General features: G+C 42.4%; 2 protein-coding genes across 3 annotated transcripts in view; both read left to right on the forward strand.

The window, feature by feature from the left end:
• The first annotated feature begins 6,422 nt into the window (after positions 1-6,422).
• On the forward strand, positions 6,423-21,787 carry LOC141157756 (uncharacterized). Its single transcript, XM_073645286.1, has 6 exons — positions 6,423-6,484; positions 8,495-8,709; positions 9,107-9,343; positions 12,000-12,107; positions 15,831-15,888; positions 21,667-21,787. The coding sequence occupies exons 1-6, from the start codon at positions 6,423-6,425 to the stop codon at positions 21,785-21,787; spliced, it is 801 nt and encodes a 266-aa protein (XP_073501387.1).
• Positions 21,788-22,142: 355 nt separating this feature from the next.
• ACAD9 (acyl-CoA dehydrogenase family member 9) overlaps positions 22,143-26,234 on the forward strand; it is a 38,006-nt gene continuing 33,914 nt past the window's right edge. Inside the window, exon 1 of one of the 2 annotated variants that reach the window (XM_073642734.1) lies at positions 22,143-22,394. In XM_073642734.1, the coding sequence (XP_073498835.1) occupies positions 22,245-22,394 (150 nt within the window). In that variant the 5' untranslated portion in view covers positions 22,143-22,244. Of the gene's footprint in view, positions 22,395-25,444; positions 25,567-26,234 lie in introns of those variants that run through there. The other variant, XM_073642735.1, reaches the window with a different exon arrangement.

Genomic DNA, 26,234 nt, shown 5'->3' on the forward strand with positions numbered 1-26,234 from the left:
ATAATTTCTTCCTTGCAGCTGCTCTTGTCTGTGTGCTACAAAAGAAGAGTAGAAATCCAGTTCACTTTGCGCACTATATATGGGAGACATCAAAGTAGCTCTTCTCTACCCATTAGCTCAGAGAGATTTGAAAATTAGAGACAAAGCACATAGAAGGGAAAACTAGTGAAAAATGAAGGACACTAGTCATATAAAAGATTGCATATATTGAAGTGAAATGCAATGGAGCGGAAGTACCAGGGAGAAGCTACTACAGACTGTATCGGGCTGTGACCAAAGGACATAACAGCTGATCAGTGAGGGGGCCGGGTGATGGACACTCACTGATGTGATAATGATGCCCCATTCTGCAGGTCTTTGGGATGTAAATCCATGGACACCTTTATATCTTCTATCTGTGGCTGCATTCCTGACATACTACAGTTTTAATTAATATGCCTATGAAATGTTAAGTGACAGAGCACTTAATGAGCCTCTGCATCCAGAGCATGCATTCTGCCCAGCGCCAGCCTTTGTAGCTTGATTGATAGCTCACTGTCTGTGTGATGTCAAATGCCAGGCAAGGAAATCAGTTAATGAGCTATCAATCAAGCTTAAGAAGCTGATGCTGATCGAGGAAACAAACTGGGGAAGCAGAGGCTTGTTAAGTGCTCTGTCACGCCCAAAGCACTTAATGCCTCATTTGCATATGAATTAAAACTCTAATTTCTCAGAAATTAAGCAACAAATTGAAGATATAAAAATGTCAATGGATTTATAGTTCAAACTCCTGCATGCCCATATAAATGTGCAAACAATTGAGCCGAACTATATGGCAAGGGATTACGACCACAATTGGTGATCAATCAGTGTGGGTACTCCTGATATATATACACAGCCTATAGGAAAAACGGAGTATACTACCCAAGAAACAGTCTAGAGCAATAACAGCTTGAATGTATCTAAAATATCAATTTTATTATGCATACATGATAAAACCAGGACAAAATATTAAAAATAGCAGGTCAATGGAGGGAAATGCACAGAAGCAGAGCGGCAACCCATGGGGTCCACATGGGGTCATCTGTACAATAAGGTGATTCAAGAGTTGCAAAAAGGCACAAAAATAGATAAGTCTAGGTAAAGAAAGGTTGTTCTATACATCAAATGCCAAGATAGTGCCTGATCTAAGTGGTATTGTAACCCCAGCAACCTAGAATACTGAGTCTCAAAAGGGATAAGAGCGATGGGAGAAAGTCACGTGACTACCCATCGATATACCTAACAGACTCACCCATGTTAAAGTAGGGACCTGGTGCCCCGACGCGCGTTTCGCGTTTGCTTCCTCGGGGGGCTGTGGTGATGTGTGTAATGGCCTTCTTTATATATCTCTGTCTCATCAGATGTATCTAGGGCGCACGCCGGTAACGCAGCGCGTGCGTGATGATATCGTTCACTTCCGCTACGTCACTTCCGGCCAGTTCCTGATGAGAGTGTGGGTAGGAACAAATATTCCAGTGACGTCAGTAACCAGCACTCCCGTCATGCGGAAACCTTATGAGACGCAGCCGGATAAGTGGTACACCGCGCATGTGTTGCTAGCGGCGGCCATTTTTAGTAGGGGTCAAGTGATGGGCAAAAAATCAAAGTAAGAAGCAAGTTATGATAACGGCCAAAAAGTCCATCCAATAGTTATACAAGTAAAGGCAGCATTTACTATTTCAAGTTGCATATAAATAAATAGAGTATATGGCGTAGATCATATACATTCTTACATAAATATCAGAGAATTTGGTTAATATACAGGTAAAAAATGCTTATAAGCAGGATGCTTTGCGATGTGCCTCATATTCTCAGATATATCGACAGAAGACTTGTCCCTTGTGCATCTGGACGTCCCGAGTGTGATCCAGACGTGTATTGTGAGGGTGGACCCAGAATATGACTACTATGAAAAAATGGATAAAAATTAGGAACACACATAATTAAAAACATAGGGAAAAGAGGATGACTCCTCAACTTAAAGGAATGGGGCAAAGCTCAATTGTTCATTTAAACCCCAGGGGGACATAGTATCCAAAATAGCTATCCAGCGACACTGCAGCTGCGCCAGAATGCGTTTGTAGTTACCTCCCCTTGTACCAAGGTGTACCTTATCAATGCCTCTAAATTTGAGGCGCGAAGGATCGCAATTAAGGCACTGTCTGAAGTGTCGCAGGATAGTCTTTACATCAAGTGTCTCTCGTGTTGCTACCACATCCCTAATGTGCTCCCTTACACGGACTCGAAATTCTCTTGATGTTAGTCCTACGTAGCTGAGATTACATGAGCATCTCGCCAAGTAGACTACATATGTGGAACTGCAAGAGATGTGATGCGTGATTTTAAAGTTCCTAGTCCCATCTGCAGATGCAAAAGAAGTGGCACGGACTTCTTTTGCATCTGATTCTCAAATAAGCCACCTAAGAGAGATCCTCCCATTAGGTTTATATCCACCTTCAATAGTCGCTGGTCTGAGATACGACAAATTCTAACTAAACATTGGCCTGTCCTTAAAACAGAACCAACATTAAATAAAATTCTACCAGATAGACCCTTGATGACAGCAAGGAGAGGTAGGAGCCTGAGGGACTCCCTGGTCAGAAGCCACTATGTCGCTCCTACTTCCACTCTATTCGGTGTTGGGAAACAGAGATGGGGGTGCTATCCCTACGGGTCATGTTTGGCCTGCAGGAATATTAGTCCGTGCCACTTCTTTTGCATCTGCAGATGGGACTAGGAACTTTAAAATCACGCATCACATCTCTTGCAGTTCCACATATGTAGTCTACTTGGCGAGATGATCATGCAATCTCAGCTACGTAGGACTAACATCAAGAGAATTTCGAGTCCGTGTAAGGGAGCACATTAGGGATGTGGTAGCAGCACGAGAGACACTTGATGTAACAACATTAAAGACTATCCTGCGACACTTCAGACAGTGCCATAATTGCGACCCTTCGTGCCTCAAATTTAGAGGCATTGATAAGGTACACCTTGGTACAAGGGGAGGTAACTACAAACGCATTCTGGCGCAGCTGCAGTGTCGCTGGATAGCTATTTTGGATACTATGTCCCCCTGGGGTTTAAATGAACAATTGAGCTTTGCCCCGTTCCTTTAAGTTGAGGAGTCATCCTCTTTTCCCTATGTTTTTAATTATGTGTGTTCCTAATTTTTATCCATTTTTTCATAGTAGTCATATTCTGGGGCCACCCTCACAATACACGTCTGGATCACACTCGGGACGTCCAGATGCACAAGGGACAAGTCTTCTGTCGATATATCTGAGAATATGAGGCACATCGCAAAGCGTCCTGCTTATAAGCATTTTTTACCTGTATATTAACCAAATTCTCTGATATTTATGTAAGAATGTATATGATCTACGCCATATACTCTATTTATTTATATGCAACTTGAAATAGTAAATGCTGCCTTTACTTGTATAACTATTGGATGGACTTTTTGGCCGTTATCATAACTTGCTTCTTACTTTGATTTTTTGCCCATCACTTGTCCCCTACTAAAAATGGCTGTCGCTAGCAACGCATGCGCGGTGTACCACTTATCCGGCTGCGTCTCATAAGGCTTCCGCATGGCGGGAGTGCTGGTTACTGACGTCACTGGAACATTTGTTCCTACCCGCACTCTCATCAGGAACTGGCCGGAAGTGACGTAGCGGAAGTTACCGATATCATCGCGCACGTGCTGCGTTACCGGCATGCGCCCTAGATACATCTGGTGAGACAGAGACATATAAAGAAGGCCATTACACACATCACCACAGCCCCCCGAGGAAGCAAACGCGAAACGCGCGTCGGGGCTTCAGCGCGGCACCAGGTCCCTAGTTTAACATGGGTGAGTCTGTTAGGTATATCGATGGGTAGTCACGTGACTTTCTCCCATCGCTCTTATCCCTTTTGAGACTCAGTATTCTAGGTTGCTGGGGTTACAATACCATTTAGATCAGGCACTATCTTGGCATTTGATGTATAGAACGACCTTTCTTTACCTAGACATCTATTTTTGTGCCTTTTTGCAACTCTTGAATCACCTTATTGTACAGATGACCCCATGTGGACCCCATGGGTTGCCGCTCTGCTTCTGTGCATTTCCCTCCATTGACCTGCTATTTTTAATATTTTGTCTTGGTTTTATCATGTATGCATAATAAAATTGATGTTTTAGATACATTCAAGCTGTTATTGCTCTAGACTGTTTCTTGGGTAGTATACGCCGTTTTTCCTGTAGGATGTGTATGCCCATATAAATGGTTTGGAAGGAGGTTGATCTTACTGACAAATTCCCTTTAAAGTTTAAAATCCTTTTGGTTATATAAAATGTTCCTTTCAGCATCTTAAAATTTCTACGGTCGCCATATTTAGCGCTTTTTGCAAGCTGACAAATTACACAAAATTGGGTATTATTATGAGAATAAAAGAGAACAATTGAATCCATGTTGCTGTAATTTGAAGTCAGACAGTTATCTGTAATTTGTCTTGTCAAGGTCAATATTAAACTTTAGAGTTTAAGGATATTTTTTCAGAACAATACTTTTTTCATGTCTGGGATTATAAAGATGCATTCACATTATGTTTTCTGTCTATCATTAGTCGCCCAAAATAAAAGAGGATCTAACATAGGAAATAAAAGAAACACGTAACAAAAACGTATCACTTGTTCATCGTTCCATGATCCATTTCCTTTTTGGTGAATGATCCCTCACAGTTTTCACTGTCTTTGCTTGCAGTCATTCAATGATACAATATGGTTGAGAAGTGTCCAGAGATGTGATATAATAAGCCGTGTGCCTAATAGCAGAAACTATGAAGACTTTATACAGAAAATTATAAAGAAAATAACCTTTATTTGGTGAACCGTACTATCCTTGTAAAGTGAATGTATCAGTAGGATCAACCCCCCTAAGTTGAATAAAATGATACCCTGATATCTGTGATCCGATGTCTTATTTCAGAGAAATCCATATTTTTCTTATATGTAAATGAGCTGTTAAGATCTATGGGCCGGACATAGATCTCCCTGAGAATCTGCAGATCTCCCTGAGAATCTGCCTCTGTGTAATGACTGACAGTCTGCTCTCCTGATCTCACTGCACAGAGAGCATTGCAAAATTGGTTAGGGTGTAAAGATGTATAGTTAGAAAGGACATTTTTGATGCCAGACCATCCCTTTAAGTTTACGTTTCCATTTGCATATTCTGTAAGTTCCGTTTTTAAGAATGAACAAACGAAACTCATACCCAAAATGGACCCATTTATAAGCAGAGGAGCACTGGTAATCATTGTGGGGACAGTTTGGTTTCCAGTATGAGTCAGTTTTATAGAATGCAAGAAACTATAGTAAGTAACTGCAGCGCTGCCCCCTGATGATGTCATAGTCACTGCAGGGAACTGAGTGCACCCCCAGCCTCCTGTGAGAGACTCCTCTCAAACAAAATGTCTCAAGAAGTAAAGTAAAAAAAAACACATTTAAGGATTAGATAGATTGATGGATAGGGAGGAGTGTATGGTGTAGTGTAATAAAGCAAATTACTAAAGTGGTTATGGTGTAAAGATAGATATTTAGACTGGACATTTTAGGTACCAAACCAACCTTTAAGTCTTAGAGCTCAAGCAGATGTGATGCAAATCGGTCCGAGCACAGACTGCAATGCACTTACTGGCTGCAGGTCTCCCATCCGAGCGTGGCAACGCTATATATATCTATGAGGTTGTGACGTTCGGGTGAGCCGCGGCCAGTACGTGCATTGCGGTCCGTGCACAGTCCGATTTGCATGAGCCATTACATCTGTGTGAAACCAATCAAAGCATAGTGATTATAAAATCATCTCAAGGATTGGGTTGTTTGTGCTTGAGAAGCAAGATATCCCAATAATCCCATTATATAGGCAATCACCAGTTATTAAAGGGAATCTGTCCACACAGTTTTATTCCACCTAATCTGAGATCTAGGATCAGAGAACATGATTCCAGTGATGTGTCAATTATTAGGCTGCTTGCTGTACTTTTGATAAAATCACTGCTTTATCAGCAGGAGATTATCACTAGAGGACTAGTAATCCTGCTGCCAGGTAGTCCTCCATATTTATGAACTCCTCCCTCACCCCTGATTGGCAGCTTTCTGCCTTTGCAAAGTGTTCACAAAAAGCAGCCAATCAGTGGTGTGGGTGGAGTTATACAGAGCTCAGCATTCAGAAAACTGCTGGATCTGCAGCAAAGAAAACTGTGATTTTCTGAAAATCTGCAGCAAGCAGCCCAGTAAGTGATACATCGCTGGAATCAGGGTATCTGCCCCTACATCATGCCGCTTTCAGATGGGTGAAGAAAAAACCTGGTGACAGATTCCCTTTAATTCCCAGAAATCATTCAATATCAATTTGACAATGTCACTTAATGTTCTGGATTTGGCAGGACTGACCGATGCCAGAATGGAAGCTTGGTTTTGGTAATACGTGAATCTATATTTTTGGGTATTCCAGCCATTTAGCCTGGGAGGCGATCTTTTTGTAAGAAGCTGACCGACAGAGGGAATAGCTGCTCTCCATCCCTCATGGGTAATGAATGAAAGACGTGTTGCTAATAACACATCGTAGAGACCTACTGAGTCCTCACAGAAAATCAATATTTCCTTTTATTTCATTGCACTGTGTAATTTGTTTTCAAATGGCTCTATAGTAAAATGATTGGCTGTGCGTGTGATAAAACATAATGTATAGCCGTGGCTACGCGATTAATCGACCGCAGGTTCCTGGCTCCATTCTAAGTAATAGTTCAAAGGCTTCTTATCCAGGCAGCAGGAAATGTACTTACCATAAAAAAGAGTAGATGAATAGAAGTCGCCAAAAGGCAGGACTGATATTAGTGAAAATGGAATCCATTGTGCGGAAGGTGAGAAATCCATGCATGGCTTGAGACATTACTATTTCACGAGTAATTATAGCGTACAGGGTATGGAGGAGAGTGCTGGTCGCCTCTGGGCCATTACCCTCCTAATGGAAAACACATTACCTGCCATGCGGTGCTGACAAAGTAGATGAAATGTCAGAGGACTGGATGGTGGCCGCCTTCTCTAGCATTGTCGTCTGCATCTTCATTTAAAGCCCAAAACTGGCGCTTTGTCAGCTATATACCGTCACACATGCAAGAAGCAATTTATTTTTATATAGGAGCCAAACGTGTGCAACAAGTGCAGTGTGCAACAATGGAAGTGAAAGACCAACATGGAAAAGCTACAATAGTGACACCTGTGGGTAAAAAAGGGTATAGCAGCAGAAAATACATTCTGAATGTAGTGTTTATAGTCACAAGTTTTTCCTTTCCTACAAGAGTGAGGCTACATTGTCGCATCCGTGGGGTTTTTTGTTTAACCCAAAGAAGCCAATTCATCAAGACTGGCCAGTCACATCAGTCTTGATGGAATACCAGAGGCACCGAACCTATTAAGAGATGCATGCCACTTAATCAATTTGAGACTCCTTATGAGTTTGTGCCGCTCCAGAATTGCTACTCCAGTAAAGGACTGGAATAGCATTTCTGGTGTAAAAAATGCTGACGCTTTTCAAGAATTGGAGAGACGGGCTTCTATACACCATGTTCTCTTCCCAGTTCCAGCCATTTTATCGAGGCGTTTACAAAGTGATTTGAAAATGCTGAAAGTCGCAAAATGTGCAACTCCATATTTCGGAAAGATTTTGCAACTTTTTAAAATTTTCATGCAACTTTTGTGGTGGAAAAGCTTTGATGAATCAGCCCTATAGTGTTTAATTGATCCATACACACATCAGTTTTAACACTAGAACTACTGATGGAGTCATTTTGACTCCTTTCGTTTTTTATTTCTCTTCTGTGACTACATTTTTCAGAATTCCGGCTTGAAACTCGGTGACTTTTCCTCAAATATGATGTGAAAAAAGATTTTGTGAGAATAAATAATTTTGGTGAAAAATTTGCGCGTTTTTTTCAAAATTTACCAAGAACTACTGAAGGGAGTCATTTTGACTCCCTACTATATTTTGAGGTCCTTTTGTCACTAAATGTTGCTATAAAGTTTTGTGCATAATTTTTTCACTCTGTCTTATTTACCCTGATGTTCATATAGATGTAGTTCAATTTACATGTCAACTTTTCACATTTTCCTTGTGTTTTACCTGCTTGTATTACTGTGTAATGCTGAACAAAATAGCTTGTTTACTCTAGGCTCTTATCTTATGCTAATGAAGGGTGGTGTTTTTCTAAGGTCCTAGCAGGAGACAGTATTCTGGATAGTAACTTTACTTTCAGTTCAGCTGAAGAGACAAAGAGAACAGACGCAGACATACGAGCTCTGAAGACTCATACAGGTATGAATTGTTATGAAATAGTTTAGCTGTCTGTCAACTGATTCAGCCCACCTACTTTTGAAGGTGGCAGAACAGTTATTATTTCTTTTAGTTTTCATTTCATTTCTATTTTTCAGCAGGGAACTATATAGAATTATGGAATTTGTGAGGAATATGGAGAGAAGACGTTTGATAAAGCCTCAGGATATTCTGGCTACTTTGCAATCCATACCGGAGGATGAATCGGAATCCGAATTGCAGGAACATGTATTTGATTCTGACAGTGATGAAGATTTCATTCCTCAGAACATATCAAGTGAATCTGAAGACTCAGAAGGAACAAATCCAGAAGGTAAGTAGTTATGTGTATTTGTTCTTCCACACACTGAGTTAGGGCCTGTGCACACTAGCAGAATTCTGGCTGAATAGCCATCTGGATATTCTTGCCGCAATACAGGCCGTACCTGCCCGCTCATGCCTGAAGCTCCGCTCCGAACCCCGGGCTGGAGCCGCTGTCAGGGACAGAGCAGCGCTTGCTTACGCGCGAGCACGGCTCCGTCCCAGACAGCGGCTCCAGCCCGGGGTTCGGAGCGGAGCTTCAGGTATGAAACTCCACTCTGTACCTGAGCGGGCAGGTACGGGCCGGATTGTGGTGAGAATATCCGGTCGGATATTCCGCCGCTAATCCAGCCAGTGTGCACGGACCCTTACAAAACAAAAATTCTAAATATTCATCAACTTTTTTACAGATATTCCAAGCACATCAACTGGGGATCGGGCTCATGCAGTTATGTTGCCTCGTGACCATCCTCCTGGTCGTGGACAGAAAAAATCAGCAAAACGTCCCAGAAATGAAAGAACAACAGATAACGATGGCGGCGAAGGTAATGCAACAACAAACACCAGAGAAGGCGAATCTGAAGGAATACTAGTTTCAGCGGATAGTATTCAATGGAAACCTGTTGAAATTGGAGAACACTTGCCTGGTAGGCGTGACAGCCAAAATATTCTTCGAGAAGCACCTGGCCCTACAGGATACGCCAGAAGAAATATCATTATCGATAGTCCTTTGAGCGCATGGCGTTTATTTTTTGATTCATATATATTGACACATATAAAGAACTGTACGCTTGCAGAAGCATGCAGGAACAATAATTTACAGTTTACTCTATCTGATGAGGAGCTAGATGCATTCATTGCGATATTCTATGCTCGTGGAATATCTGGCACGAACCGTCACTCGATTAGCAGTATTTGGTGTAATGACTGGGGAATACCGTTTTGCAAAGCGACAATGTCTAGGGACCGCTTTGTTGAAATTATGAGGTTTCTCAGATTTGATGAGAAATCTACTCGATCGGAGAGACTGCAAACGGACAAGTTTGCTCTATTTTCTACTGTGTGGGACAGGTTTATTGAAAATTGTATTGCGTGTTACAAACCTGGCCCATACATAACGGTGGATGAGCAACTTTTCCCAAGCAAAACTAGGTGTCCATTCACGCAGTACATGCCTTCCAAACCAGATAAATATGGCCACAAATATTGGCTAGCTGTTGATAAGAGGAGCAAATATCTGGCAAATGGCTTCCCTTATCTAGGCAAAGATGACACACGCCGTGCTGAGGACCGTTTAGCTGACCATGTGGTAATGAAGTTATTGGACCCGTTTTTGAAAAAAGGTCGCAATGTTACAACCGATAATTATTTTACTTCAGTAAAATTAGCTAAACAGCTAAAAAGCAAAGGAACAACCATCATGGGAACACTGAACAAGATAAGGCGAGAAGTGCCTAAAGAAATAAAATCCATGAAAGAGGAATTGTACAACACTAAAGTGTTTAGAAATGAAGACAATTTTACACTTACAGTATATCAAGGAAAGCCCAACAAAAATGTTGTCATTTTGAGTTCCGTCCATCCAGATGTTGTTGTTGCGTCTGATTCCGCTAAAAAAAACTCCAGAAACGGTAAAGTTTTACAATGAAACAAAATATGGAGTAGATGTAGTGGATCAGATGGCACGAAAATATACCACACGAACATGCACAAGGAGATGGCCTGTTCATGCATTTGAAAATGCCTTAGACTTTGCGGGTATAAATGCATGGATAATATTCAAGGAGATTACCCACCAAAAAATGTCACGCAAGGCATTTTTGCAAACGCTTGTGAGAGAGTTGAGTGGTCCTTATGTCACAGATAGGGAAAAGGGTTCCACGTCCCAAGTTTCTACATGCTCAGAAGTGATGGTTCAAACAAAATTTTGCCAGATCAAAGAAAAGTGCAAGAAAAATAGATCTGTCGGAAATTGTAAGACTTGTGGTAAGTCTTTGTGTGGGCAATGTACTGCCATAAATCAAAGGCAATGCCTAAAATGCGAAACACCAAATGTTTAGAAGGTGAATTCTGCGCCATATTTTCATTTTTATGCTCCTCCACCTACATTTTCTCTGCTTTTTGTTCTTCAGTTGTTGTTTATATGTGTGCACTTGAATAAAAAAAAATGTTTGAAAAACGTCTATTATAATTATTGTTATTTTCTGTAGAAAAATAAGAAAAGCAGAAAAAAAACAATCAAAAGCATTACTGTTGGATCTCACAATAATAATACATTACAAAAAATATAATTATTAATAAATAACCAAAAATGAAACTCTAAAAATAAACGAAAACAAGCAAGGAGTCAAAATGACTCCTTTCAGTAGTTCTAGGCGGGGTCACGAGTCCAGTAGTCCTAGTGTTAAAGGGAATCTGTCAGCAGGATTTTGTTATGTAATCTGAGAGCAGCATGGCTTAGGGACAGAGACCCTGATTCCAGCGATGTGTCACTTACTAGACTGTGTTTTTGTTTTAATAAAATCAGTGTTTTATCAGCAGGAGATTATCACTAGAGAACTAGGTGTCTGGTGCCTCCTGGTTTAACCCCACCCCTTCCACTGATTGTCAGAAAACGGCCAATCAGTGGTGTGGGCAGGGTTACATACAGCCCAGCATTTAGAGCTCTGCTAGATCCGCAGCAGAGAAAACTCTAATTGTATCACAACTGCTGCACCCAATAAACCAAGTAATACATCGCTGGAATCAGTGTCTCTGTCCCTACTTCATGCTGCTTTCAGATTACACAGCAAAAACTTAATGACAAATTCTTTTCAAAGCGGGGCCACATCTCTGGTCCGTGAGACTCAGAGCTTGCCCTATTCTCGAACGTTTTATGAATTATACTCGGCTATTAAAGTCTATGGGGATCTGTTTAAAATGGATTAAACGAGAAAGACAGAGTTTGTACTTCAAGGTTCCATCTGAGAGTTTGCAGCCATAATAACTATATTACAGAGGACCTGCATTATGGGAAAATCACCAATATCCTCTAATTTAAAGGGGTTGTTTGGCGTCGCTCACTTCTGATCGGTGCCGATAGCTTTGTGCCCCCACATACTTCCGGACTGTCGGGACATGTTCAAGTCAGCAAGGAATTGCGCACAAAAAATAGACATGCTGTAGATTTTACAATCCGCATCGCAGGTCAATTTATGTGCAGAACATTTACACAACATGTGGATGAGATCATTAAAATCTCATTCAGGCCTCATTCACACATCAGTTTTTCTCGTACAAGCGCTATCCGTGTTTTTTTTACAGATTGCACTCGTACCTATAAAAGTCTACAGGACTGTTCACGTGTCTGTGATTTTGTGCGGACCGAGTGGTTTGCACAAAATCGCGGAGACATGTCCGATCTTGAGTCAAGTATTGGATGAAAAGCTAATGTAAGTCTATGGGTCCGTGAAAAAAAACCTGAATGCACTTGGATACCATCCAAGTGCAGTCTGATTTTTATGGACTGTAAGGCTACGTTCCCACCATGAGCTTTTGGTGGGTTTTTAATGTTGCAGTTTTTCTGCACCAAGTAAGTAAAATAGGTTACTTGCATTTTTTCGAAAAGCGTAAAAAAACTCACTTAAAATGTCTTTGTGGGAATGTAGCCTTAGATAAGAAAAGGTGGAGAAACTTTTTTTTTTTTACACAAACAAGAAAACATTATGAAAGTTGGACTAAACTATGATAAAACTTGGATGACTCTCTGATGAAACTCTAATACTCTGTCCATTTTTCTTGTACATGAAAAAAACTGACGTATGAATGAGGCCTAACTTGGCTGGTGCTGTACAATACTGCAGGTTTGCCGCACGCAAATCTGCACAGAAAACCCGCACCAACTACTCACCGTATACATTTACTCTTAGGGTAAATGAATCTGAGCAGTAATATCGCATAATCAGGAATGGAGTGAAACTCTTTGTAAAAGTACGTAGCCGTGTTTTTCCATTCATTTAAAGTGGTTGTCTACTACTAAGTTAACCCCTTCACAATCCCTATTTTTCCCCAGGAAAATCATAATACTTACTGAATACTCACCTCTGGTGCAGGTGCCATTCCAGCAGTGTCGGCACTAGCTCTCCCGAGGATCGCATGACATTATGTCAAGTGATCCCTGTGGCCAATCAGCACTGGCCTCACTCTCCTTGCCTACAGACATAACTGACATCTGGAAGAAGTGAGGTCTGAGGCTATTCTCTTCCTTCCTCTGGATGTCCTGATTTGTCTGAAGGCGAGGAGATTGAAGCCAGCGCTGATTAGCCGCAGGGATCACATGATATAACAATGTCACAAGATCCTCGAGAGAGTCAGTACCGACACCGGCACTGGAGGTGAGTATAAGTGTTATGATTTTACAAAGGGGGAAACATAGGGATTGAGAAGGGGTTGTCCACATAGTGGACAAACCCTTTAAAAACACCTTCAGATACAAGCCTTAAAGGGTTATTCCCATCTTTAGAGGTTATTACCTCTCTGTAAGGTAGGTGATAAATTGCTGATCGGTGGGAATCTGACTGCTCTGCGGAGACCTGTTTAAATCGATCGCTGGCAGGGCATGCGCCATGCTCCATGCATTTTCTGCGAGACTGCAGCAAAAGCTGCGCTCTGTACTTGCCAGTTACCGCTCTATTCAGACAAGGAATTTCTGCCCCCTATTCTGACGATTGGTGGGAGGCCAAGCTGCAGAACCGACATTGATAAGACAAGTAATAATGTCTAAAGATGGGAATAATCTGGTGCGGCACCACATCATTGAGAACATTGCTGTAGATGATCTGAGTAGAAGCCCTGGATTTTGTGCATAGTCCATGGTTGTGAAATGTTCTGTAATTTGACGATCTCTTATTTGCACCCGTATTGCTGCCTGCAGTGAAGCTGATTTCCCTCTGGGATAACTTCTAAAATTGCTTCTGGCTGCAAAGAAAGTGATTATAAACTAAAGTGATTCTTTAAACATAATTATATGAGAAACCTGTTGATCCGATATTCTCTAATCTAAAGACTGTCACAGAATTATTATGTTATAGCTACATTGTATATGGAATGGTATGGATGGACGCTCCTTTATACAATTAGTGGCTTCTATCCTCAGCTTCATTGTAATCCAACCTATATATAATGTAGCTCTGGGTGATTAGATAAAACACGCACGGTAATCAGCCTCCTCTGGTGAGCCATGCTGCATTACTACAGACTAACATTACATAGCATTGTGAACATCATCCCATATTTATTGGGCACATTATATGGTATTTTCTACCATGAAAAATATCACCCAAGCCGAACAGATGCTTAACCCCTTCACCCCCGAGGGTGGTTTGCACGTTAATGACCGGGCCAATTTTTACAATTCTGACCACTGTCACTTTATGAGGTAATTACTCTGGAACGCTTCAACGGATCCTCCTGATTCTGAGACTGTTTTTTCGTGACATATTGTACTTCATGATAGGGGTAAAATCTATTTGATATGACTTGTGTTTATTTGTGAAAAAAATCGAAAATTTGGCAAAAATGTTGAAAATTTCGCAATTTTCAAACTTAGAATTTTCATGCCCTTAAATCAGAGCGATATGTCACACAAAATAGTTAATAAATAACATTTCCCACATGTGTAATTTTGAAACCAACATTTTTTTTGTTAGGAAGTTATAAGGGTTAAAAGTTGACCAGCGATTTCTAATCTTTCCAACAACATTTACAAAACCATTTTTTTAGGGACCACATCACATTTAAAGTGACTTTGAGGGGTCTACATGACAGAAAATACCCAAAAGTGACACCATTCTAAAAACTGCACCCCTCAAGGTGCTCAAAACCACATTCACGAAGTGTATTATCCCTTCAGGTGCTTCACAGGAATTTTTGGAATGTGGAAGAAAACAATGAACATTTACAAAAGTGTTACTTTGGACACAATTTTTTTTATTTTCACAAGGGTGACAGAAAAAAATGGACCCCCAAATTTGTGCAATTTCTCAAATAAAATTTTCACATTTTCCCCACAAAAATGTTTTTCAGCCCCAAATTTTGCATTTTCATAAATTGCACCATACTATTTGTTGTGCAATTTCTCCTGAGTAAGCCAATACCCCATACGTGGGGGAAAACCACTGTTTGGGCGCACGGCAGTGCTCAGAAGGGAAGGAGCGCCATTTGACTTTTTAAATGTAAAATTTGCTTGAATAATTTGCGGACGCCATGTCACGTTTGGGGAGCCCCTGATGTGCCTAAACAGTGGAAACCCCCCACAAGTGACACCATTTTGGAAACTAGATCCCTCAAGAGGTGTAGTTTTTAAAATGGGGTCTCTTATGGGGGGTCTGCTGTTCTGGCACCTCAGGGGCTCTGCCAATTTCTGCCATTGCACACTCAAACCAGTCCAGCAAAATCTGAAATCCAATATGGTGCTTCTTCCCTTCTGATCTTTGCACTGTGCATCAAAAGTAGTTTCTGACCACATATGGGGTATTGGCGTACATAGGAAAAATTGAACAACAAATTTTGGGTCCATTTTCTCCTGCTATCCTTGTGAAAATGAAAAAAATTGAGGCTAGAACAACATTTTTGTGGGAAAAAATATATATTTTTCATTTTTACAGAGCCACGTTGTAAAATTCTGTGAAGCACCTGTGGGTTCAAGGTGCTCACCACACATCAAAATAAATTCCTCAATCAATTAATCTAGGGGTGCAGTGAGCATATTGACACGACAGGTGGATCACAGAATTTTATACCATTGGGCAGTGAAGAAAAAAATAATTAAATTTTTACAACCAAAATTTTGTTTTAGCCCCAGATTTTACATTTTCACACTGGGAAATGGGTAACAATGGCACCAAAATGTGTCCCACAATTTCTGCTGAATATAGAAATACAGCACATATGGCTATACAGTACTGCTTAGCCATACGGTGAGACTCGGGAGGGAGCGCAGATTTTTCTAGAATAGTATGCGGACTCCTTATACAGAGCCCTTAAGTGCTAGAATAGCAGAGTTTCCCCGCAAGTGACCCCATTTTGGAAATTATACCCCTTTTGGAATTTATCTACAGGTGTAGTGATGATTTTGACTCCATGGGTCTTTTACAGAAACAAGCAGCAGCGGATATTGGTTAGTGAAAATTGAAAACTGCCGTTGTAGTGACCAGTAAGTTGTAGTGACCAGCACGTTGTACCCAGCTCATGCTTCTGGACACATGCACCCGTAATTAAGCAGGGGGGCATTTGGATTTGAGACTGCAGAATTTGCTTAATTTCTTTTGGGGGGCAATGAGCCATGGCCCTTTTCCAGAGCCTTCGTGCTACCAGTAATATGGAAGCGCCTATATTTCCGATAACTGATGACGGACCTGAGAAGGAACTTTTTTTTGTGGATTGAGTTGAAGCTTTTGTTGGTAACATTTTACATAACATTTTGGATCACATTTATGCTGCTTTTTACGCTGAGCACTTATATCGGGGTTTCCATCTAAATCTCCGAGTGACGTGATTCAGATGAAACCCTGAGGGATTGATTCACTATAATGAGGCAGCAGAGTTACTCTGGACTCCGTCTGGCTTCTGTTCAGAGTTGCCCTTTTCAGAAGTGCACAAAACTGTGGCCGACAGCACTTCTATGCACGCCTAATAAAAAAACGGACGCCGACAGATCATAGGCCAGATGGCATCCACGGTGCCTCATTACACGGAATCTGACGCTGGGGGTTCCGTCTGAATCATATAGTTCAGAGATTTACACGGAAACCCCGGTGCAGCCACTCACCGCAGAGCACAGGATAAATGTGAGCAGAGCCTTACTGCGATCTTTGGGAGGCAGAATGAACAAATCAGCAGCCGGTGAAGAATTGGTTTTATTTATTTTTTAAGCCATTCCTCATGCGGTATAAAACTTTATTCTTCGAGTCGGTGCGATTACAGCGATACCAGATTCATATTGGGTTTTTATGTTTGGCAGCGTCACACACTAAAAGCAATTAAAGCGATACAATACATGTATAGTTTTTTTTATTTAAGTGGTGAACAAAAATTCTATAAAAAAAAAATTTGCTTGAGTCGTCATTTTCCGAGACCCGGGAGAGCTCCCACCCCTCCAACCACCTAGGTCAGGGATGTCAAACTCAAACTCACAGATGGCCAAAATGAAAAACTTGGACAAAGTCGCAGGCCAACCCGTATAATGGGCCCCACATAGTCCTTCATACAGAATAATGGGCCCCATATAGCCCTCCATACAGTATAATGGGCCTCACATAGTCCTTCATACAGTATAATGGCACCACATAGTCCTCCATACAGTATAATGGGCCTCACATAGTCCTCCATACAGTATAATGGCACCACATAGTCCTCCATACAGAATAATGGGCCTCACATAGTCCTCCATACAGAATAATGGGCCTAACATAGTCCTCCATACAGAATAATGGGCCCCACATAGTCCTCCATACAGTATAATGGGCCTCACATAGTCCTCCATACAGAATAATGGGCACCACATAGTCCTCCTTACAGTATAATGGGCCCCACATAGTCCTCCGTACAGAATAATGGGCCACACACAATCCTCTGTACAGTATATTGGGCCTCACATAGTCCTCCTTATAGTATTACGGGCCCAACATAGTCCTCCATACAGAATAATGGGCACCACATAGTCCTCCATGCAGAATAATGGGTCCCACATAATCCTCCATACAGTATAATGGGCCCCACATAGCCCTCCATACAGAATAATGGGCCCCATATAGCCCTCCATACAGAATAATGGGCCTCACATAGTCCTCCATACAGAATAATGGGCCCCACATAGTCCTCCATACAGAATAATGGGCCTAACATAGTCCTCCATACAGAATAATGGGCCCCACATAGCCCTCCATACAGAATAATGGGCCCCATATAGTCCTACAATATATTTTTACAGTATTAAAAAAAAAAAAACCATCTACCATATATGATTCTCCAGATCAGTATGATTAAAGCGATACAATACATGTATAGTTTTTTTTATTTAAGTGGTGAACAAAAATTTTGTACAAAAAAAAATTGGCTTGTCTCATCATTTTCCGAGACCCGGGAGAGCTCCCACCCCTCCAACCACCAAGGTCAGCGATGTCAAACTGAAACTCACAGAGGGCCAAAATGAAAAACTTGGACAATGTCGCAGGCCAACCAGTTTAATGGGCCCCACATAGTCCTCCATACAGAATAATGGGCCCCATATAGCCCTCCATACAGTATAATTGGGCCCCACATAGTCCTCCATACAATATAATGGGCCTCACATAGTCCTTCATACAGAATAATGGGCCCCGTATAGCCCTCCATACAGTATAATGGGCTCCATATAGCCCTCCATACAGAATAATTGGGCCCCACATGGTCCTCCATACATTATAATGGGCCTCACATAATCCTCCATACAGTATATTGGGCCCCACATAGTTCTTCATACAGAATAATGGGCCCCACATAGTCCTACATACAATATAATGGGCCTCACATAGTCATCCATACAGAATAATGGGCCCCACATAGTCCTCCATACAGTATAATGGACCTCACATAGTCCTCGATATGGAATAATGGGCCCCATATAGCCCTCCAAATAGTATAATGGGCCTCACATAGTCCTTCATACAGAATAATGGGCCCCACATAGTCCTCCATACAGTATAATGGGTCCCACATAGTCCTCCATACAGTATAATGGGCCCACATAGTCCTCCATATAGAATAATGGCCCCACATAGTCCTCCATACAGAATAATGGCCCAATATAGTCCTCCATACGGAATAATGGACCCCACATAGTCCTCCATTCAGTATAATGGGCCCCACATAGTCCTCCATACAGTATAATGGGCCCCACATAGTCCTCTATACAGAACAATGGGCCTCGCATAGCCCTCCATACAGTATAATGGGCCCCACATAGTCCTTCATACAGAATAATGGCCCCACATAGTGCTCCATACAGTATAATGGGTCCCACATAGTGCTCCATACAGTATAATGGCCTCACACAGTGCTCCACACAGTATAATGGGCCCACATAGTGCTCCATGCAGAATAATGGGCCTCACATAGTCCTCCATACAGAATAATGGCCCCACATAGTCCTCCATACAGTATTATGGGCACCACATAGTCCTCCATACAGTATAATTGGCCCCACATAGTCCTCCATACAGTATAAAGGGCCTCACATAGTCCTCCATACAGTATAATAGGCCTCACATAGTCCTCCCTACGGAATAATGGGCCCCACATAGTCCTCCATACAGTATAATGGGTCCCACATAGTCCTCCATACAGAATAATGGCCCAATATAGTCCTCTATACGGAATAATGGGCCCCACATAGTCCTCCATACAGTATAATGGGCCCACATAGTCCTCCATACAGAATAATGGGTCCCACATAGTCCTCCATACAGTATAATGGGCCCACATAGTCCTCCATACAGAATAATGGCCCCACATAGTCCTCCATACAGAATAATGGCCCAATATAGTCCTCCATACGGAATAATGGACCCCACATAGTCCTCCATTCAGTATAATGGGCCCCACATAGTCCTCCATACAGTATAATGGGCCCCACATAGTCCTCTATACAGAACAATGGGCCTCGCATAGCCCTCCATACAGTATAATGGGCCCCACATAGTCCTTCATACAGAATAATGGCCCCACATAGTGCTCCATACAGTATAATGGGTCCCACATAGTGCTCCATACAGTATAATGGCCTCACACAGTGCTCCACACAGTATAATGGGCCCACATAGTGCTCCATGCAGAATAATGGGCCTCACATAGTCCTCCATACAGAATAATGGCCCCACATAGTCCTCCATACAGTATTATGGGCACCACATAGTCCTCCATACAGTATAATGGGCCCCACATAGTCCTCCATACAGTATAAAGGGCCTCACATAGTCCTCCATACAGTATAATAGGCCTCACATAGTCCTCCATACGGAATAATGGGCCACACATAGTCCTCCATACAGTATAATGGGTCCCACATAGCCCAATATAGTCCTCTATACGGAATAATGGGCCCCACAGTCCTCCATACAGTATAATGGGCCCCACATAGTCCTCCATACAGTATAATGGGCCCCACATAGTCCTCTATACAGAATAATGGGCCTCGCATAGCCCTCTATACAGTATAATGGGCCCCACATAGTCCTTCATACAGAATAATGGCCCCACATAGTGCTCCATACAGTATAATGGGTCCCACATAGTGCTCCATACAGTATAATGGCCCCACATAGTCCTCCATACAGTATAAAGGGCCTCACATAGTCCTCCATACAGTATAAAGGGCCTCACATAGTCCTCCATACAGTATAATAGGCCTCACATAGTCCTCCATACGGAATAATGGGCCCCACATAGTCCTCCATACAGAATAATTGGTCCCAAATAGTCCCTCATTTTCTCTCATTAAAATAAAAAAAATTCACATGTCTGGTATCACTGCGTTCGTTAAAGTCCGATCTATCAAATAAAATATAAATTAATCTGATCAGAAAACAGCGAAACAAGAAAAAGAATCAAAATGTCAGAATTGCAGTTTTTCAGTCGATGCAACAACAGAAAAAAAATGTAATAAGAGGCGATCAAAGCATCACATCTATCCCAAAATTATATCAATAAAAACACTCTTCGAGCAGAAAAAAATAAGCCCTCACACTGCCCCATCTTCCGAAAATGTAAAATGTTATGGCTCTCGGAAAATGGCGACATAATCAAATTTTTTTTTTTTTTTTTTACAAATTTCTGAATTTTTTTTACCCCTTGAATAAAAAAAAACAACTATACATGTTTGGTTTCTGCGTAATCGTACTGACCTGTACAATCATATTACCAGGTCAGTTTTAGGGTATGTGCCCACGATGCAGATTTGAAGCAGAAATTTCCTGAGCGTTTCTGCATCTCCTTGGCAGAAAAAACGCATGCGGATTTTACATGCGTTTATGTATGTGTTTTTTTCAAGCGTTTTTCCAAGCGATTTTGAGCATGGAAAAGTGCTTGACAAGTTGGTCACACAATATAAATCCATGCAACCGGCATGGACTTATATTGAGTGACCAATTTAGAGGAAATTTCTGGTTCAAATGCTGCATCTAAAGTAAAAAAAAAAAGAATTAAAAAGTAAAAAGAAATAAAAAACCTTATATTCACCTCTCCGGCGGCCCCCGGTCTCTTCCTGGCCGCGTCCTTTCTCCTTGACGGCCCAAGGTGTACTGTCAGGACCTGCGGTGACGACAGCGGTCAGGTGATGGTGGCGTGACCATCAGCTGACTTAATGACGTCACCGCAGGTCCTGCTAGCACACCGCGGGCCGTCGAGAGAGGACGCGGCCAGGAGGAACGTATGAATCATTTTTTTTATTTTTTACTTTATAATTCTCTTTTTACTTGCAGGTACAATGGTACCCGGGTCTGGATAAGAGTCTCCTCTTCTCCAGACACGAGTACTATGTGAGCAGTGAACCGTATAACATCCACATGTATACATCTGGATATTATGCGATTCAATGCAAGTCAATGGGCGCGATTTTGCCACGAAATCGCACAATAATTGGTAGTGCTGCACATTTTTCCGCAATGATAATCCGCAGCGGAAATCTCCGCAGCATGTGCACAGCAGATGCGGATTATCATTGGGGAACATCCCAGACCTCTTACCAAGCAATTTTAATGTGTTTCCGTGGCGAAATGCAGCCGCGGAAACGCATTAAATCTGCATCGTGGGCACACAGCCTTATCATAACATCAATGCTGTTAATAAAAAAAACAATTGCAGAATTGCACTTTATTTGCTATTTTCACCACACTTTTAATTATTTTTCCTCTTTTCCAATATATCATATGATAAAATGAATTGTGTCATTCAAAAGAATAACTCATCCAGCAAAAAAACCAAAGCCCTCCGATGGCCATATTGACGGAGAAATAAAGGTTATGGCTCTTGGAGGAAAGGGAGGAAAAAGCGAAAATGGAAAATCGCCCAGTACTTAAGAGGTTAAAGGAAGGAAAAATCGAAATGCCAGAATTGTTGTTTATTGGTCGCTGCAGGTTCCTCTCCGACGTAAAAAAGCAGTAAAATCAAGTATGTGCCCCGAAAATGGTATGTAAAAAAATGCCCATTATTATACTTGGGGAGGGGGGTCTGACAGAGCTGGGACCCGTGTGGTCTGGAGACCAGGGTCAGTAATCAGCCTCTATGGGGATGATGTCTTGAGTGAGTGCAGACGGAAAGTCTCGGGGTTCACACTCCACTCCTATCAGTGTCAGTGTGGCTGGCGCACGGCATGCCGGGAACTGTAGTTTTTTTCAGCCATATACTGAACGCTCCGAACAAGTTGAAGGTTCTCCGTAGAATCACGTGACCGCTGGCAGCCGCGCCTACTGATGACGTAGCAGGTCGCTCGTTAGTGCAGTGATACCGGCAGTCAGTGACATTGACTTGAGAGGAATGAGCCGCTTGTGTGCACAGCTCGGGCGTATCGCCTGGAGATGGGGAGCCCCTGCCCGGTGCCGTCAGGTGGAATTACAGCGGCTCGTACACACGGGACCGCGGAGTCTGGCGTTCGCCAAACAGCTCTTCCTGGGCTCCATTAATAAGGTAGGGACCTGACAGAACCCCTGCTGGTGGGAACGTGTGTCCCCATAGCAACCCTCTGCTGGTGCACTACCACTGCCAACATGGCCTGCTGATGGGAGTCCTGGCCTCCAGCTGTTCCAAAACTGCAAGTAGGAGATGCCTGATGTATAGGGGGGCTGGGCTCAGAATCATATGTGGGAGGATAGGAGTGGTAGTCTGTGCTGGATACAGGATATCAGGGACGTGGTAACGTGATTAGATCATGCGATTTATTCTATATGTTTTTCCAAGTTGAGCCAATTTCTTCATCAGGACAACAGACTACCACTCCCATCCTCCTACTTCTAGTTCTACATGGCGGGATTTCCTGACCCGAGGGTCCTGCAGCAGCTGTCATACCTCGGGCACAGAATTATCTCACAGGGCACGTGACCAGCACGGGCAAGTGAAGTGACCGCCATCACTCCACGTAAAGGACTGAGGAGCACAGGTGGCCAGAAATGGGGAAACGTGTCTGAAAGTTACCAGGACTTTCCCCCCTATGGACAAGATGCTGGCGATCACCAGGATGGTGGTGGGCTCTCTGTCACCTACATTGCACCCCATCTGCCCACAATGTGTGTTATGGGGGACGCCTGCAATTATCTGTCCCACCATCCTCCGGGTCACTATATACACTGCTCACAATATACACCGTCCTATATGGGAACAGTCACATCATATGGTGTATAGCTGTAATGTCAGATCACACATGTAACAGCGATCCAACCCTACATGCGCATATATATATATATATATATATAATATATATATTACAGCAGCTGGCACCAGTTCACATTAGGAGATGCTGGTCAGGTTTTTCTGGTATGTGTGTATATATATATATATATATATATATATATATATATATATATATCTATATATATATATATATATCCAGACCAGTGCTCCCATACTTGCTGCCTTACACAAGCGCTTTCACTAGATCAGAAGTGACCAGTTTTTGCTCTTGTATTACTCCAGCCGTTCCACTGATTATTCCATACTCTTCCAGAGATATGGGCCTTTTTAGTTAATGCTTCATTTTATGGTCTTTACTAAAGGGTCGTTGCTCACAGGATAATTTTACCTAAAGACATGCCCGTGAGGATCCTGTGATCGCCGCCTCGTTGGTAAAGACCATAAAAGTTAGCACTAAATGAAGACCTATAATCTCTGGAACCGTAACACAAAATCCCCAATACTCAGGGTAGAAGCCGGAATAAAATGAAAGCAAAAACTGTCCATAGGTGGACTGTACAGGACCTTTTCAGCTTCTCTGCCGTCGTCTTATTACTAAATACCGCACCATTATTCTACATAAAAGTAAAATGTTGGAGTATATCTCCAGAGATCTGTTCCTCAGTTATTCCTCCTGAATATGTATGAATGAAATATCACCTGAACGTTAGTGTTTCTTGTAAAAGGTTTGTGTCCTTACATAGTCTGAGGCTGGTTCCACAAATCTGACATTCAGAGTCTGAGCCCTGATATCCCATGCCGGACCAGATATCACAGTCTGTACTCAGTCAGTGAATGTCAGATTAGTAAAACCGGCCCAATACTGTTAGCAGTGATTGAATGGTGTCAGACACCCCCGTAGCTGTTAATTTCTAAATAGATTACCAGTAGGAATAACAGAGGAACAGCTCTGCAGTTGTATTATGAGGAATACAATCACTTTTAAAAAAACAGGAGTAAAGTTGGTGCCAATCGATTTACAGGACCCAGTCCTGTGGCCAGGTCGGTAATCTATGGTCGCTAGACGGGAGTCCTGAGTCCTGTCTCCCGGCATCCACAACTCTTGTTTTGATTAGCCAGTCTGATTCGATGTCAAATGTGCGTCAAGCAGCAACGATGACATCACACCAGGCCAGATCATCAAAGGAAGAGGTGTGGATGCTGAGAGGTAGGAGACGGTTCTCAGGGCTTCCATCCAGTGGCCACAGATTACCGACCTGGACGAAGTCCTGTGAATCGATTCAATCAGGAGAGTTCTCAGATTCATTGTAAGGGATTGTCCCCCTGTAGACACCCTAAGGGCTTGTGCACATGGACATATTTTCGGTCGGAGTGCGACCTGTCAAAACATTGGATGCACTTGGACCAATATTAGTCTATAGGGCTGTGCACGTCAGATTTTTTTCCTTGGACCAGCTCGCACCATGCCTGAGTTTGATCCGATTATCAGATTGCACTCGGCCATGGAAAACATTGGACTGCACTCGGATGATATCTGAGTGCAGTATAGTTTCCACAGACTGAGAGAATGGAGAAGGTGGAGACATTTTTTTCTCCATCTACACTCTGCCCACACTCTCTCATTTGCAGAGGGTTGTTATGGGGACACCCGATTCTTTTGGATGAGAGAATCCACGGTATTCTGCCGCTAGCCTAACAATCAGCTGACCACTGCAAAAGACCCCCAGCTGCAGCTGGCCTATAGTTTTCCATCTGGTCCATAAAGTACAATAGACAGCAATTTAGCCGATAACTAGTAAACTAGTGAATTGGTATCTCACAGATTATGATGTGTTGATTATTGATCTACATTGTGGTCCTGGTGATTTGTGTTTTTTTTCTGTGCAGATTCCTGAGCTTAAAATATGAAATTAACAACAAAATTACTGGGGCCCCTTAATTGCAACCTTCCTTGGGGGCCCCTACCTATAAGACCACTGTTGATGTAAACGTTGCATATCAGTATGTCACAGCTGGCTTCCCTCCTCTTTGAGTTGGATGGCAGACATGTCTGCAGCCCGTTCTTACCCTTTGTATTGGTTTTGAGCAGTTGTACAGTTTATCCATACGGCCGTGGGCTCTATACCTGAAACTTTAAGGTGCAGCCTGGAGAGCTTGTGTTTAGGTGCTGTGTAATGTCAGGAGCAGCAGTAGCACCGCATCGTCTGACTATGGCGGAGACCTTTCACACACTTTTGTGCCCGCACGCCCGCTCCTTGGACTCTGTGCAGCTGTTGGTGTCGGCTGGGATATTTTGTTCTTATCACATGTGAGATTTCTGCGTGCTTGATGGCTTATGCAGGTCACGGCCACCATAATCAGGAAAAGAGCAGTCATGTGCTGTGAGATTAATGACGGCCTGGTATGCCGAACACCAGCACCCACCGAGACCGCTGGACTGGAACAGATTTAGGTATTTTTTTGATGTGTGAAATTCCCTGTTGTCATTGACAATGTCAGTAGTGGGGTCCTGCAGTATGAGGGCCATGTCAGTTTACTGTGCCCACCCTTATCCCTATTCACCCTACCTTTGGGTTATGACTGAGTTAGTGACACTGTGGTGCCTTGATTCGGATGGTACGGTGTCTGTCGGTGGTGTTTTGGTTATATGGTTTCACATTGGATGTATCTATTATAAAGATCATCCCCAGACACTGGCTGACATCTGGGTGATCTATGAAAACATGCGTATCTCTTACATATTCTTACATAATCACAAGTCTTAAAATAATTTCTAGTTTTTGTGTTTCTTCCATTGCCATGAATGGAAACCGAATTACAATTGGGTTGCATTATTTTTTTTTGCGCCATTTGCCTTCTATAGTCTGCGTTGCACTATTGTGTATTACAGTCTGCTGTATGAAGTCAACTGAGAACCAGTCAGTGCGCTCGATCTGAAGTGATAATTTGAAACACTTTGTGTGCTCTATGTAGACACAGGAAGTCTCTTGTCCCTGCATGAATCATTCCCCTCTTCAACTCCTCACCCAGCTGCTCCTTCCTCCCCCCTGCCAGGGACTTTTGCAGTGACTTATGAGTCATGCAGGGAAAATTTACCTCCTGATTCTAGATATAGTTTAG

The sequence above is a fragment of the Phyllobates terribilis genome, unplaced genomic scaffold (assembly GCF_046119375.1).
Source record: "Phyllobates terribilis strain yellow unplaced genomic scaffold, ASM4611937v1 Scaffold_8__6_contigs__length_399053987, whole genome shotgun sequence".
NCBI classification, from domain to species: Eukaryota; Metazoa; Chordata; class Amphibia; order Anura; family Dendrobatidae; genus Phyllobates; species Phyllobates terribilis.